This window comes from Mobula hypostoma, chromosome 1, assembly GCF_963921235.1.
Source record: "Mobula hypostoma chromosome 1, sMobHyp1.1, whole genome shotgun sequence".
Lineage (NCBI taxonomy): Eukaryota > Metazoa > Chordata > Chondrichthyes > Myliobatiformes > Myliobatidae > Mobula > Mobula hypostoma.
Genome location: NC_086097.1, coordinates 248918620 through 248933247, shown reverse-complemented (window position 1 = coordinate 248933247; position 14628 = coordinate 248918620). Strand labels below are relative to the sequence as shown.

Below are 14628 nucleotides of genomic sequence, written 5' to 3'. Positions count from 1 at the left end.
AAAAACACCTCAACAGCCATTGTTCCAATCCAAAAACACCTCAACAGCCATTGTTCCAATCCAAAAACACCTCAACAGCCATTGTTCCAATCCAAAAACACCTCAACAGCCATTGTTCCAATCCAAAAACAGCTCAACAGCCATTGTTACAATCCAAAAACACCTCAACAGCCATTGTTCCAATCCAAAAACACCTCAACAGCCATTGTTCCAATCCAAAAACACCTCAACAGCCATTGTTCCAATCCAAAAACACCTCAACAGCCATTGTTCCAATCCAAAAACACCTCAACAGCCATTGTTCCAATCCAAAAACAGCTCAACAGCCATTGTTACAATCCAAAAACACCTCAACAGCCATTGTTCCAATCCAAAAACAGCTCAACAGCCACTGTTCCAATCCAAAAACAGCTCAACAGTCATTGTTCCAATCCAAAAACACCTCAACAGCCACTGTTCCAATCCAAAAACAGCTCAACAGTCATTGTTCCAATCCAAAAACACCTCAACAGTCATTGTTCCAATCCATAAACACCTCAACAGCCATTGTTCCAATCCAAAAACACCTCAACAGTCATTGTTCCAATCCATAAACACCTCAACAGCCATTGTTACAATCCAAAAACAGCTCAACAGTCATTGTTCCAATCCAAAAACACCTCAACAGCCATTGTTCCAATCCAAAAACACCTCAACAGCCATTGTTCCAATCCAAAAACACCTCAACAGCCATTGTTCCAATCCAAAAACACCTCAACAGCCATTGTTCCAATCCAAAAACAGCTCAACAGTCATTTTGCTTGCAGACTACCACTCTCTTCCCTCGGAAAAGAGCATTGAGGATTTGCAGACTGATGTGGTGTTGTATCAGCCTGTGGAACAGACCATCCATAGGTCACAAAGCTTCACAAAGATGTTGCATAGGTTCAGCACGTCACCTAAAGCCTGTAGATGCACCGTGGAGAGTATCCTGACTGTTTGCATCATGGCCTGGCATGGGAGCGCCAATGCCCTGGAATAGATATGCCTACACAAAGTAGTGGATATAGCCCAGTCCACAACAGGCAAAGCCCTCCCCACCATTGAGCACATTTACAAGGAGCTCTGTCCAACAGAGAACAATATCCATCATCAAGGACCCCCCCGCCAGCCAGGCCACGTTCTCTTCTCGCTGCTGCCATCGGGGAGGAGGTACTGAAATCTTGGGTTTCACATTACCAGGTTCAGAAACAGCTATTACCTTCAACTATCAGGCTCCTGATCCAGCATGGAGAACTTGATTCATTGTAACTCCGAACTGATTCCACAACCTTGACTCACTTTCAAGGTCTTTACAACTCATCTTCTGCACGATTTTCTTTTGCATATTGGTTGTTTGACAGGCTTTGTTTATGTATGCTATTTATTTATTTTCCTGTAACTAGCTACAAGAAAATGAATCTCAAGGTAGTATTTACTTTGGATATATCTAAAGTTTGATAATGAATTTACTTTGACTTTGACCATGGGCTTTCTCCATCCATTTAGTGAGACGGTAAAGTCACTTGCCTGCCCCAGGACAAGACTTACAGACCACAACATATACATTGGCACAGTACACCCTGGCTTTATCCTGCATCGTTATTGTTTTACATTATCCTACCTCAGGGCACTATGTAATGAGTCAATCTGCAAGACAGCAGAATGTAGTCGTGACGTCACTGTCACTCTACGTTGCCATATTTTGTTTCAGAGACAAGTGCAGGATCCACATAATCCCCAATTTAACTTGATTAACTTAATGAGTATTGAATGTGTTTTAACTCATACTGGTGTTCTGGGAGGGGAGGGGGTCTGTTGGTCAGGAACTCCCCTTCTGGGGAGCAGAAAGGAGATTCTGTGGCCACAAGAGAGACACCAGGATGGTGTGTTGCCTCCTGGGTGCTGGGGTCCATGATGCATCGGGGCGTCTGCAAGATATTCTCAAGGGGGAGGGGGAGCAGCCAGAGGTGGTGGTGCATATTGGCGGAAAGGGGTAAGAGGTCCTACGCAGTGAGTATACAGAGTTAGGAAAGAGGGTGAAGAAAAGCAGCTCCAGGATAGGGTCCTGACGAAGAGTCTTGGCCCGAAACGTCGACTGTGGATGCGGTCCGGCCTGCTGCATTCCACCAGCATTTTGTGTGTGTTCCAGGATAGCAACCTCTGGATTACAGCCGACGCCACAGGCTAATGCAGGTAGGAATGGGGTGATAGCATGGATGACTGAGTGGCCGAGGAGATGGTGCAGGGGACAGGGTTTCTAATTCTTGGATCATTGGAACTTTTTCTGGGGGAGGGGTGACCTCTACAAGAGGGAGTGGCTGCACCTGAATTGGGGGGGGACCAATATCCTGGCTGGGAGGTTTGCTGATGTTTTTTGGGAGAGTTTAAATTGGTTTTGCAGGGGGCTGGAAACCGGATCAACAGGTCAGTAAGGGAAGGATCGGACCAGAAGGTATATGTCAGGGAAAGTGTTGAAAGGCAAAATTGAAGTAACAAGTGTGATGGGTTGGATAGTTTGAAGTGTGCATATTTTAATGCTAGGAGTATTATAGGTAAGGGTGATGAATTTAGAGCACGGATCAGTACGGGGAACTGTCATGTTGCAGCCTTTACTGAAACTTGGTTGACAGAAGGAGAGAAATGGGTGATTAATGTACCAGGTTTTCAAAGTTTTAGAAAAGATAGAGGAGGAGGTAAAAGGTGTGGGGGGAGATGCACTTGGGACAATATCATAGCTGCGTCCAGAGGAGATATAATGGAGGGGTCAGACACTGAGTCCATTTAGGTAGAACCCAGAACAGGAAGCAATCACACTGATGGGATTGTACCACAGACACCCCCCCCCCCCCATAGCCACTGGGACATTAAGAAACAGAGATGTAATCAGATTAAGTAAATGTGTAAAAATAACGGGGTTGTTGTCATGGGGGATTTCAACTTCCCTAATATAAAGTGGGACCTCTTAGTGCAAAGGGTCTAGATGGAGCAAAATTTGTTAAGCGTTTCCAGGAAGGTTTCTTAAATCAACATGTGGACGGGTCAATGAGAGGAGGGGCTCTTCTGAACAGGTATCGGGAAATGTGCTTGGCCAGGTGACTGACCTTTCAGTGGGTGATTAGTCAAGGAACAGTGACCACAACTCCTTAACTTCCAGGATAGCTATAGATAAGGATGGGTACGGCCATTGTGGGAGAGTTTTAAACTGGAGTAGGACAAATTATGAGGGCATTCGGCAGGAACTAAGAAGCGTTAATTGGGAACACCTTTTCTCTGGCAAGTCCATATCAGACGTGTGGAGGGTGCTTAAAGATCAATTGCACCGAGTACAGGAAAGATATGTTCCTGTCAGAAGGAAGGACCAGGATGGAAAGATAAGAGAACCTTGGAGGTCCAGAGGAATGATGAAGTTAGTCAAGAAGAAACAGAAAAAATATGTTAGGCTTTGGAAGTTAGGATCAAATGAAGCGCACGAGGAGTATAAAGAATCTAGAAAGGAACCTAAGAATGGAATTAGGAAAGCCAGGATTAAGGAGAATCTGAAGGCATTCCATACATAAATCAAGACCATGAGGATAACTAGGGAGAGGGTGGATTTGTTCAAGGATAAGGGGGGGAATGTGAGTGAGGTCCTTAATGAGTACTTTGCTTCAGTATTTACCAAAGAAAAGGATATGGAGGCCCAGGAGATCAGAGTTGAGTGTATGTTAGGAGGTCAAGGAGGAGGAAGTGTTAGGCCTCCTGTTGAGTATTAAACTGGGTAAATCCCACGGACGTAATGGGAGTTACTCCAGATTATTGAAGGAGGCAAGAGACGAGATTGCTGGGGCCTTGACCAGTATCTGTGTCCTCTCCAGGCACAGGCAAGGCCCCGAAACCCTGGTGAGCGGCTAATATTTCACCTCTGTTTAAGAAGGGAACAAGGGAGAATCCTGGGAACTATAGACCGGTGAGTTTCACGCCAATTTTAGGGAGAACATCCTTAGGGATAGGATATATGAGCATTTGGAAACTCATGGTCTAACTAGGGAGAGCCTGCATGGCGTTGTACGTGGCAGGTCGTGCCTTACCAACTTGATGGAGTTTTTTGACGTGGTGATGAGAGAGAATGATGAGGCTAGGCCAGTGTATGTTGAATACATGGATTTTATTAAGGTGTTTGACAAAGTCCCTCATGGGAGGCTAATTCAGAAGAAGTTTTCATTTCTTTTTCGTTTCGTGCCGGGGGAGTGGGGAATTGATGTCTTTCCTTCAACTACTTCTACAGTTTTCTCTATTTTGTGGCTACCTGGAGAAGACAAATCTCAGAGTTCTCTCCTGCATATCATAGCTTGATAATGAAATGAACCGATGAACTTTTAAGATGAATTGGGTCTGAGGTGAATTGGCTATTTGCATTCGGAACTGGATTGTGTATAGAAGGCAGAGGGTAGAGTTTGAAGGACCTTTTCAAGCCGGAGGTCTGTAGTTAGTGGAGTTTCACAGAGAACTGTGCGAGGTCTTCTGCTGTTTGTAATGTCTATAAGTGACCAGGCTGAAAGTGTAGATGGGTGGGTTAGTAAATTTGTGGATGATACCAAGATTGGTGGATTTGTGGGTAGTGTGGAAGACTGGCAAAGTGCACAGGAAGATATAGATCAATTGCAGATATGGGCAGAGAAATGGCAGATGGAGTTTAACCCAGATAAATGAGAGGTTTTGCACCTTGGTAGGGCAAGTTCAAGCTCAAGGACTGAATACACGTTAAGGGAAAGATCAGTGTTGCTGAGCAGAGAGACATTGGGGTACAAGTTCATAGCTCCTTGAAAATGGCTACACAGGTCGATAAGGTGGTTAAGAAGGCTTCTGAAATACTTGCTTTTATTAGTCGAGGCATTGAGTTCAAAAGTCAAGAGGTTATGTTGCAACTTTATAAAACTCGGGTTAGGCCACGTCTGGAGTATTACATACAGTTCTGGTCACCTCACCACAGGAAATAATTTGAGGCTTTGGAGAGGGTGCAGAAGAGGTTTACCAGGATGCTGCCTGGTTTACAGGGCACGTGCTATCATGAGAGGCTGGATAAACTTGTTTTCTTCTCTCTGGAGCACCAGAAGCTGAGGGGAGATCTGATAGAGGTTTATAAGATTATGATTGGTATAGATACAGTAGATAGGGAGTATCCTTTTCCAGGGTTGAAATGTCTAATACCAGAGGGGACACATTGAAAGTGAGAGGGGGTAGGTTCAAAGGGGATGTGAGGGGTAAGTTTTTTATTCAGTGAGTCGTGGATGCCTGGATTGTACAGTCTGGAATGGTGGTAGAGTCGAATACATTAGAAGCTTTTAAGAGACGTTTGTATCTGCACATGGATGTAAAGAAGATGGAGGGATATGGATATTGTGTAGGTAGGAGGAATTAGTGTTTGGGTATTTTTGATTTGCTTTTTAGCCGAGTCAGCACAACATTGTGGGCCGAATGGCCTGTTCCTGTGCTATAAATGCTCTAACACTTAACTGGTGATATCATTATCATCACATGCCATGTTGTATGATGTGGCCGATCATGGTCTTTGACCATCACTGTTCTTGGCAAATTTTTCTACAGGGGTGGTCTGCCATTGCCTTCTTCAGGGCAGTGTCTTTACAAGTCGGGTGACCCCGGCCATTATCAATACTCTTCAGAGATTGTCTGCCTGGTGTCAGTGGTCACATAACCAGGACTTGTGATATGGACCGGCTGCTCATACGACCATCCACCACCTGGTCACATGGCTTCACGTGACCCTGATCGAGAGTACTAAGTGGAGAGTTGGGGGGGGGGTGGCGCCTTACGCATCCTTTGGGAGAAACTTATCCCCAAACTACCACCCTATAACAGGTGGCATTTGATCATTCACACCCATCTGAACAGAGAGAGGGTCCCTGTCTCAGAATGAGGTTAGAAGGTGGTGGTCCAGAGCTTCCACAGGGACCCTCCGGTGGCCAATGACTGGAAACTGTGTAGAGCTGTAGACTCATGAAGCTGTATAGTGTAGGAACTGTCTCCCTAGCCTACCCCATCTATGACAACCTCTTTGCCCGTTTACACAAATTACTATTTGCCTGCATTAGGGACTGTAGCCTTCGATACTTCAGAGTTAAATGATTTTTATCTATTTAACTGGCTGGTGAACGTTATGAAAGCGGGGGTGGCTCAGTAGCACAGTGGTCAGCACAAAGCTTTACAGTACGGGTGACAGGGGTTCAATTCCCACAGTTGTCCGTGAGGAGTTTGTACCTTCTCCCCGTGACTGTGCGGGTTTCCTCCGGGTGCTCCAGCTTTCTCCCACAGTCCAAAGACGTACTGGCTGGTAGGTTAATTGGTCATTGCAAAGTATCCCGCGATTAGGCTCGTGTTAAATCGGGGGATTGCTGGGTGGCGCAACTCGGAGGGCTGGAAGGGCTTATTCTGTGCTGCATCTCAATAAATAAAAAGTAAGTACTTCAGCAATCAGGCTGAAAAGGAGTGGTGAGATCAGACGGTCGCACAGTGAGGCTGAATGGGATAGACAAGAGTCTACATGAGATACTGGAATTCCAGGGCAAAGCGCACAAAATGCTTGAGAAACTCAACAGGTCAAGGCAGCATCTATGGAGGAGAATCAACTTATTGCCTTGACCTACTGAGCTCCTCCAGCAGGTTGAACAAGGTTTCCAGCATCTGCAAAATCTCTTGTGCTTAGAGGGAACTGGACATTTCAGACTGGACAGGAATGTTTAGAATGATGGAAATTGGGAAGAGAAGTGTTGACGGAGGGCAGAGAGGATTTGGGAGCAGTCATGGTGGAAGTGTACAAATAGAACATATAGTAGAGCATAGAACACTACAACATAGTACAGGCCCTTCGGCCCACAATGTTGTGCCGACCTTTTAGCCTACCCTAAGATCAATCTAACCCTTCCCTCTTACATAGTATTCCAGTTACCTGTCATCCATTTGTCTATCCAAGAGTTTCTTAATGGCCCAAATGTATCTGCCTCTATCATTACCCCTGGCAGGGCATTCCAGGCACCCACCACTCTGTGTGTACCCTATACTTTCCTCCAATCACCTTAAAATTCTGCTCCCTTGTGTTTCTGCCTTGGAAAAAAAAGTTCTGATTATCCACCCGATCTATGCCTCTTATCATCTTGCACATCTCTATCAACTCGCCTCTCATCCTCCTTCACTCCAAAGAGAAAAGCCCTAGCTCATTCAACCCATCCCCACAAGATATGCTCTCTAATCCAGGCAGCATCCTGGCAAACGTCCTCTGCACCCTCTCTGAAGCTTCCGCATCCTTCCTATAATGAGGCAACCAGAACCGAACACATTGCTCCACGTGAGGTGTAGCCAGAGTTTTATGTTTTATAGAGCTGCAACGCTACCTCGCGGCTCTTGAAACAAATCCCCTGACTAATGAGGACTGAAAAAGTTAAAATTGATTTGTCTGGGTAGACTTGTTTTTTTTTTCTGGTGGGGAATGAAGAAAGAAGGAATATAATGCACGAAGCATAAAAGCAAGGGAATTAGGGTGGAACAGGAGACTTCTGCAGTTAGGCTACAGCTTGAGTACTGCATTACAGGACAGCTGGAGACAGCATTAGGGTAGCGATTCCCAACCTTTTTTTAATGCCTCGGACCCATACCGTTAACCAAGGGGTCCGTGAATACCAGGGTGGGAACGCCTGCAAAGGAGATTTACAAGCATTGTTGCCAGGACTGGGGAAAATTATGACAGGGGAAAGATCGGATAGGTTAGGGTTGATCTCTTTTGAATATAGGGGGCTGAGGGAAGACTAAACTGAAATGCATAAACACGAGAGATTCTGCAGACGCTGGAAATCCAAAGCAACACACACAAAATGCTGGAGGAACTCAGCAGCTTCTATGGAAATGAATAGACAGTCGAGTTTCAGGTCAAGACCCTTCTTCAGGACTGGGTGGATAGATAAGTTAGGAAGGAGCTATTTCCTTTAACAGTGTGGTCAAAACTGCTTTTTTAAAATAATTATGGGATTAGAGGGGAGAGGAGGATCGGTTTTTGAACTGAAGGATGGAAAGAGTTCAGTTCTCACTGTCCAAAGGCTGATAGAGGCATTGAACTCCATCACACTTCAAAGCTGATGCAGCGTGTTCCTGAAGGGCAGATTCCTGTGGGACTTTGGACCGGGTACTAAAGGCAGGAATTGTTGAGCTCCTTTCTTTGACCAGCACAGAGAAGATAGGCCAAGCGACTTTCTTCTGTGTCATCACTTTTCTACGATTCTGCATTCTTGAAACATTAGCTAAGCTGGAAAGATCGGGAAGGACTTCTTGAGAACGGACCCACTAGTACGATCCCAGCAAACTGTGTGCCAGGGCCGGCTGCCTGCCAGAGCAAGGAGCACGAAAGTGACTGCCAATCCTGTGGGCTCAGCTCATTTAAAATCTGGCATAAGATTGCTTACTAACTTTCTGTAAACAGTAGGACAGAGCCCTGGTTAGCAGATAAAGGCCATTTTAAGGTCAACGTCTGTACTGGTGGGGGAAAAGTGTTTTACCGTTACCAAGATTCTGTGTGGATGTTGTACATTTGCCGTGTTTTGCAAGGCTTTATGAGGGAATGCCTAACATAAGCATATCTGTCCTCTAGGAGGCAGGCTTTCATTGATTCTATTGTGTTTCTTGGACTTCCTGTGTTTGCCTGCAAGAAAATGAATCTCGTATATGGTGACATATGTGTACATTGATAAAAAATTTACTTTAAACTTTAAACTTTGAAGTAAAGGGACATCAACTTCCCAATATAAAGGCGTTTGGTGTGTCGGCCTTCTTTAGTCAGGGCATTGAGCTTAAGGGCTACGAGGTAATGTTACAGCTCTATAAAACTTGGAATATTGTGTTCAGTTCTGGTCATCTCATCGCTGGGAGGATGTGGAAGCTTTAGAGAGGGTGCAGAGGAGATTTACCAGGATGCTGCCTGGATTAGACAGCATGTTTTATGAGGTAGTTTGAACGAACAAGGGCTTTTCTCTCAGGAACAAAGAAGGGTGAAAGGTGACTTGATAGAGATGCTTAATGAACATTGAGAAGGCCTAGAGACAGTGGAGGTAGGGAGGGTGTTTCCTTTAGTAAAGGACAACGCTTTAAAATGGAGATACTTGTTTAGCCAGAGGGTGGTGAATTTGTGGAATTCGTTGCCACAGATGGCTGTGGAGTTAAGTCATGGAATATCTTTAAAGCAGAGATTGATAAGATCTTGATTAGTAAGGATGTCAAAAGTTGTGGGGAGCGGTCAGGAGAAGAGGGGTGAGAGGGATAATAAATCAGCCATGATGGAATGGTGGAGTGACCTCAGTGGCCTGACTCTGCTCCAACGTCTTGTGCTCTTCAGTGTGGCAATGCCTCTGGAGCCAGTATAGCACCCCCAGGGCTCACCGGGTCGAACTCAAACACCCGGAGGAAACCCACGGGGTTACATGAGAACATACAAACTCTCTGCAGACAGTGGTGGGAATTGAACCCGGGTCACTGGCATTGTAAAGCGTTATGCTGACCGCCACACTACCATGATGCTCCATTCTCAGACGAGGATTAATAGCAACTCAAAGCTGAGGACACTAGCGGAAGTGCCAAGAACCTTGGTCCATCTGGAGAGTGTTCTGCAGCACAAGAGTGGGGGAGATTTGGGATGCTCCCGACAGAATGGGGCGAAGAGCCTGTTCATATACTGCAGTGCCCTATCATTCTGGTTCCTGAAGGTTGTTACAGACAGGGGGTAAAGGGTTCAAGCTCCTACTAACTATTAAATGCTCCCAATGGCTTGCATCTCAAATAGCCTCTGACAACCAAGGCTAGCCCCTGACCTTCACGTGTGGCTTAGCTACTAAGCCCGGTGAAACCATTTCCACTGACAGGAGAAGATGCAAAGGTGGGTTACTGGCAACTTAAGGCCAATGGCTTCAGGCAGCCGTGGTTGGCAGCTCATCCAGGAGAAGGGAAACTCTGATCTCAAACTTTGGCTGTCTTGTGGCTGTGCCCTTTCATGAGGAAGACTACGGGAGAAAACTCGGAGGGAAAAGTCCAAATCTGGAGTCCCTAAGACAGTCCTATGTTGAGTTCTACATTGACTGGCAACTCCTGTGACACTGCTGGTACCGAACTGTATCGGTCTCTGCCGTTCCTTTGGGTTCATCAGACACATGGAGATGGGGAGCTTAGCACATGGGCAACAGCTTGCTCTCCATATCGTACTGCCCAGACTTGCATATCTAATCAGCGAGGACACAATATTCATCGTGAACTCAGACCAACGGAGGCCTCAGACTCAAACTATCATTCTGAGACTAAGGTCTAAGAGGGAAGATTTAAAGCTGTAACCCAACCACTCATACGATCTCCTTCCACTAAAATCAAACACCCCTCCCACACCGTCTCCCTCCTCTGAAATCAAACACCCCTCCCACGCTGTCTCCCTCCTCTGAAATCATACACTCCTCCACACCGTCTCCCTCCTCTGAGATCATACACCCCTCCCACACCGTCTCCCTCCTCTGAAATCATACACCCCTCCCACGCCGTCTCCCTCCTCTGAAATCATACACCCCTCCCACACCGTCTCCCTCCTCTGAGATCATACACCCCTCCCACACCGTCTCCCTCCTCTGAAATCATACACCCCTCCCACGCCGTCTCCCTCCTCTGAAATCATACACTCCTCCACACCGTCTCCCTCCTCTGAGATCATACACCCCTCCCACACCGTCTCCTTCCTCTGAAATCATACACCACTCCCACACCGTCTCCCTCCTCTGAAATCATACACCCCTCCCACACCGTCTCCCTCCTCTGAAATCAAACACCCCTCCCACGCTGTCTCCCTCCTCTGAAATCATACACTCCTCCACACCGTCTCCCTCCTCTGAGATCATACACCCCTCCCACACCGTCTCCCTCCTCTGAAATCATACACCCCTCCCACGCCGTCTCCTTCCTCTGAAATCATACACCCCTTCCACACCGTCTCCTTCCTCTGAAATCATACACCACTCCCACACCGTCTCCCTCCTCTGAAATCATACACCCCTCCCACACCGTCTCCCTCCTCTGAAATCATACACCACTCCCACACCGTCTCCCTCCTCTGAGATCATACACCCCTCCCACACCGTCTCCCTCCTCTGAAATCATACACCCCTCCCACACCGTCTCCCTCCTCTGAAATCATACACCCCTCCCACACCGTCTCCTTCCTCTGAAATCATACACCCCTCCCACACCGTCTCCCTCCTCTGAGATCATACACCACTCCCACACCGTCTCCCTCCTCTGAAATCATACACCCCTCCCACACCGTCTCCCTCCTCTGAAATCATACACCCCTCCCACACCGTCTCCCTCCTCTGAAATCATACACCCCTCCCACACCGTCTCCTTCCTCTGAAATCATACACCACTCCCACACCGTCTCCCTCCTCTGAGATCATACACCCCTCCCACACCGTCTCCCTCCTCTGAAATCATACACCCCTCCCACACCGTCTCCCTCCTCTGAGATCATACACCCCTCCCACACCGTCTCCCTCCTCTGAAATCATACACCCCTCCCACACCGTCTCCCTCCTCTGAGATCATACACCCCTCCCACACCGTCTCCCTCCTCTGAAATCATACACCCCTCCCACACCGTCTCCCTCCTCTGAAATCATACACCCCTCCCACACCGTCTCCCTCCTCTGAAATCATACACCCCTCCCACACCGTCTCCCTCCTCTGAAATCATACACCCCTCCCACACCGTCTCCTTCCTCTGAAATCATACACCCCTCCCACACCGTCTCCGTCCTCTGAAATCATACACCCCTCCCACACCGTCTCCCTCCTCTGAAATCATACACCCCTCCCACACCGTCTCCCTCCTCTGAAATCACACACCCCTCCCACACCGTCTCCCTCCTCTGAAATCACACACCCCTCCCACACCGTCTCCTTCCTCTGAGATCATACACCCCTCCCACACCGTCTCCCTCCTCTGAAATCATACACCCCTCCCACACCGTCTCCCTCCTCTGAAATCATACACCCCTCCCACACCGTCTCCCTCCTCTGAAATCATACACCCCTCCCACACCGTCTCCTTCCTCTGAAATCATACACCACTCCCACACCGTCTCCCTCCTCTGAGGTCATACACCCCTCCCACACCGTCTCCCTCCTCTGAAATCATACACCCCTCCCACACCGTCTCCCTCCTCTGAGATCATACACCCCTCCCACACCGTCTCCCTCCTCTGAAATCATACACCCCTCCCACACCGTCTCCCTCCTCTGAAATCATACACCCCTCCCACACCGTCTCCCTCCTCTGAAATCATACACCACTCCCACACCGTCTCCCTCCTCTGAAATCATACACCCCTCCCACACCGTCTCCCTCCTCTGAAATCATACACCACTTCCACACCGTCTCCTTCCTCTGAAATCATACACCCCTCCCACACCGTCTCCGTCCTCTGAAATCATACACCCCTCCCACACCGTCTCCCTTCTCTGAAATCATACACCCCTCCCACACCGTCTCCGTCCTCTGAAATCATACACCCCTCCCACACCGTCTCCGTCCTCTGAAATCATACACCCCTCCCACACCGTCTCCCTCCTCTGAAATCATACACCCCTCCCACACCGTCTCCCTCCTCTGAAATCATACACCCCTCCCACACCGTCTCCTTCCTCTGAAATAATAGAGTGCTGTAATGTTTCAAGGATTGCTTTGCGCTAAAATTGACATTTTTTGTTCTAATTGCAATTTTTCCTTGGAAAATTGTGCTTAGCTTATATTTTTCTTGTGAAATCTGCTTATCGGATACTCAGTGGTCCCAGAACACATCCTACAGAGTCGGAAAAGCTCAGCCCTGCCTCTGCTTTCCACGGAGGCTGAAGGGAGCTGGATGTCTACGTTGATGGCATTCTACAGGTGCCGTAGAGAGCGTCCCGAGAAGCTGCCTCACTGTACGGAAACTACTGCAGCGTACAGGAAAGCCTTACAATAGGTGAGCAAAACTGTGCTGTACATCTCTGAGACACTATCAAGGATATACAGACAGATTCTAACATGGATAAAGCAGTGTCTGGTCGGCAGGACGCAAAGAGTGGGAATGAAGGGAACCTTCTCTGGTTGGCTGCTGGTGACTAGTGGTCTTCTAGAGGGACCAATCCTTTTTACATTATATGTCAGTGATTTGGATGATAGAATTGATGGCTTTGTGGCAAAGTTTGCAGACAGTATGAAGATAGGTGCAGCCATAGGTCATTTGAGGAAGTAGAGAGGCTGCAGAAGGATTTGGAGAACGGGCAATGAAATGGCAGATGGAATACCGTGTCAGGAAGTGTACTGTCATGCAGTTTGGTAGGACAAATGCAAGAGTTGACTATTTTGTAAATGGAGAGAATATACAAAAAAACTGAGGCACAAAGGGATGTTTGCTTTGGTAGGGACCAGAGAGAAAAGCCTCAGAATAAAGGGACTTGTATTTCGAACAGAGATGAGGAGGAATTTCTTAACCAGAGGGTGGTGAATCTGTGGAATTCGTTGCCTCAGGCAGTTGTGAAGGCTTGGTCGCTGGGTGTGCTTAAGGTGGAGATTGATAGGTTCTTGATTAGTCAGGGTGTGAAAGGTTATGGTGAGAAGGCAGGAGATGGGTGCTGAGAGGAAATTTGGATCAGCCATCAAGACTCAATAGGACAAATGGCCTAATTCTCCTCCTATATCTTAAGGCATTATAATAAACCAATTCACCAATATCAGCTTATAACTCGAAATTGTGTATGTCACTTACTATAAACTTGGTCAGCCCTGTCGCTCCGGCATTCCCAATGAAAATTCCTGAACTTGACTCGAAATGTAACGGCTGAGGTGACCTTACGAAGTGGTGCTGCTCGTGCTCGTCACAGTCCAGGTACAACGTGACAAGGTCCCCCTCAATGGACAATGCAAACCGAGCCCACTTGTCCGTCATCGATGAGACCTGAAATGAGGCAACCTCCTGGGAGGTCTGTGAGCCTGATTCAGTGTAGTACAGCACTATCTGCTGGCTGCTGTCCAGGACTGCGGTGAGCCTAACTCCCAGGTAAATGATATTCTGGAAGGAATTAGTGATTGCAAACAGCACCCCACCGTCGTCACTAGCCGGCTTAATGGTCACGAGGATGGAAAAGTCTCGGTGGAAGTACTGAGGTATCATGGTCTTTGTCAGTCGACCAATGTTTGCTTCTGACCCAAACATGTATGCCGGAAAGCCATCATACCCGGTGACGAAAGCAACTGATGGAGGTAGAGGGACTCCGATCAACCCAGTCAGGTCAATACGATTGTCGGATCTTTCCTCTGCAATATAAAGAAAAGGGATTGTTGTTTCTCTCATTGTTAAGCAGAGTTCAAAGTAAGTTATCATCAAAGTACATTTATGTCTCCATATAGAAGATTCATTTAGATTATGAAGACACACAGTCCTCTTTTATTGTCATTTAGTAATGCATGCATTAAGAAATGGTACACTATTTCCCCCGGTGTGATATCACAAAACACAGGACAGACCAAGACTGAAAAAACTGACAAAACCACATAAT

At 47.2% G+C, this 14628-nt stretch overlaps 1 protein-coding gene across 3 annotated transcripts in view; it reads right to left on the bottom strand.

The window, feature by feature from the left end:
• Positions 1-14628, bottom strand: part of LOC134356188 (collagen alpha-1(XV) chain-like) — a 342799-nt gene that overhangs the window by 199923 nt on the left and 128248 nt on the right. For all 3 annotated transcript variants that reach the window (XM_063066926.1, XM_063066907.1, XM_063066918.1), the window contains one exon: positions 13839-14386. In XM_063066926.1, coding sequence (XP_062922996.1) covers positions 13839-14386 — 548 coding nt within the window. The remainder of the gene's footprint in view (positions 1-13838; positions 14387-14628) is intronic.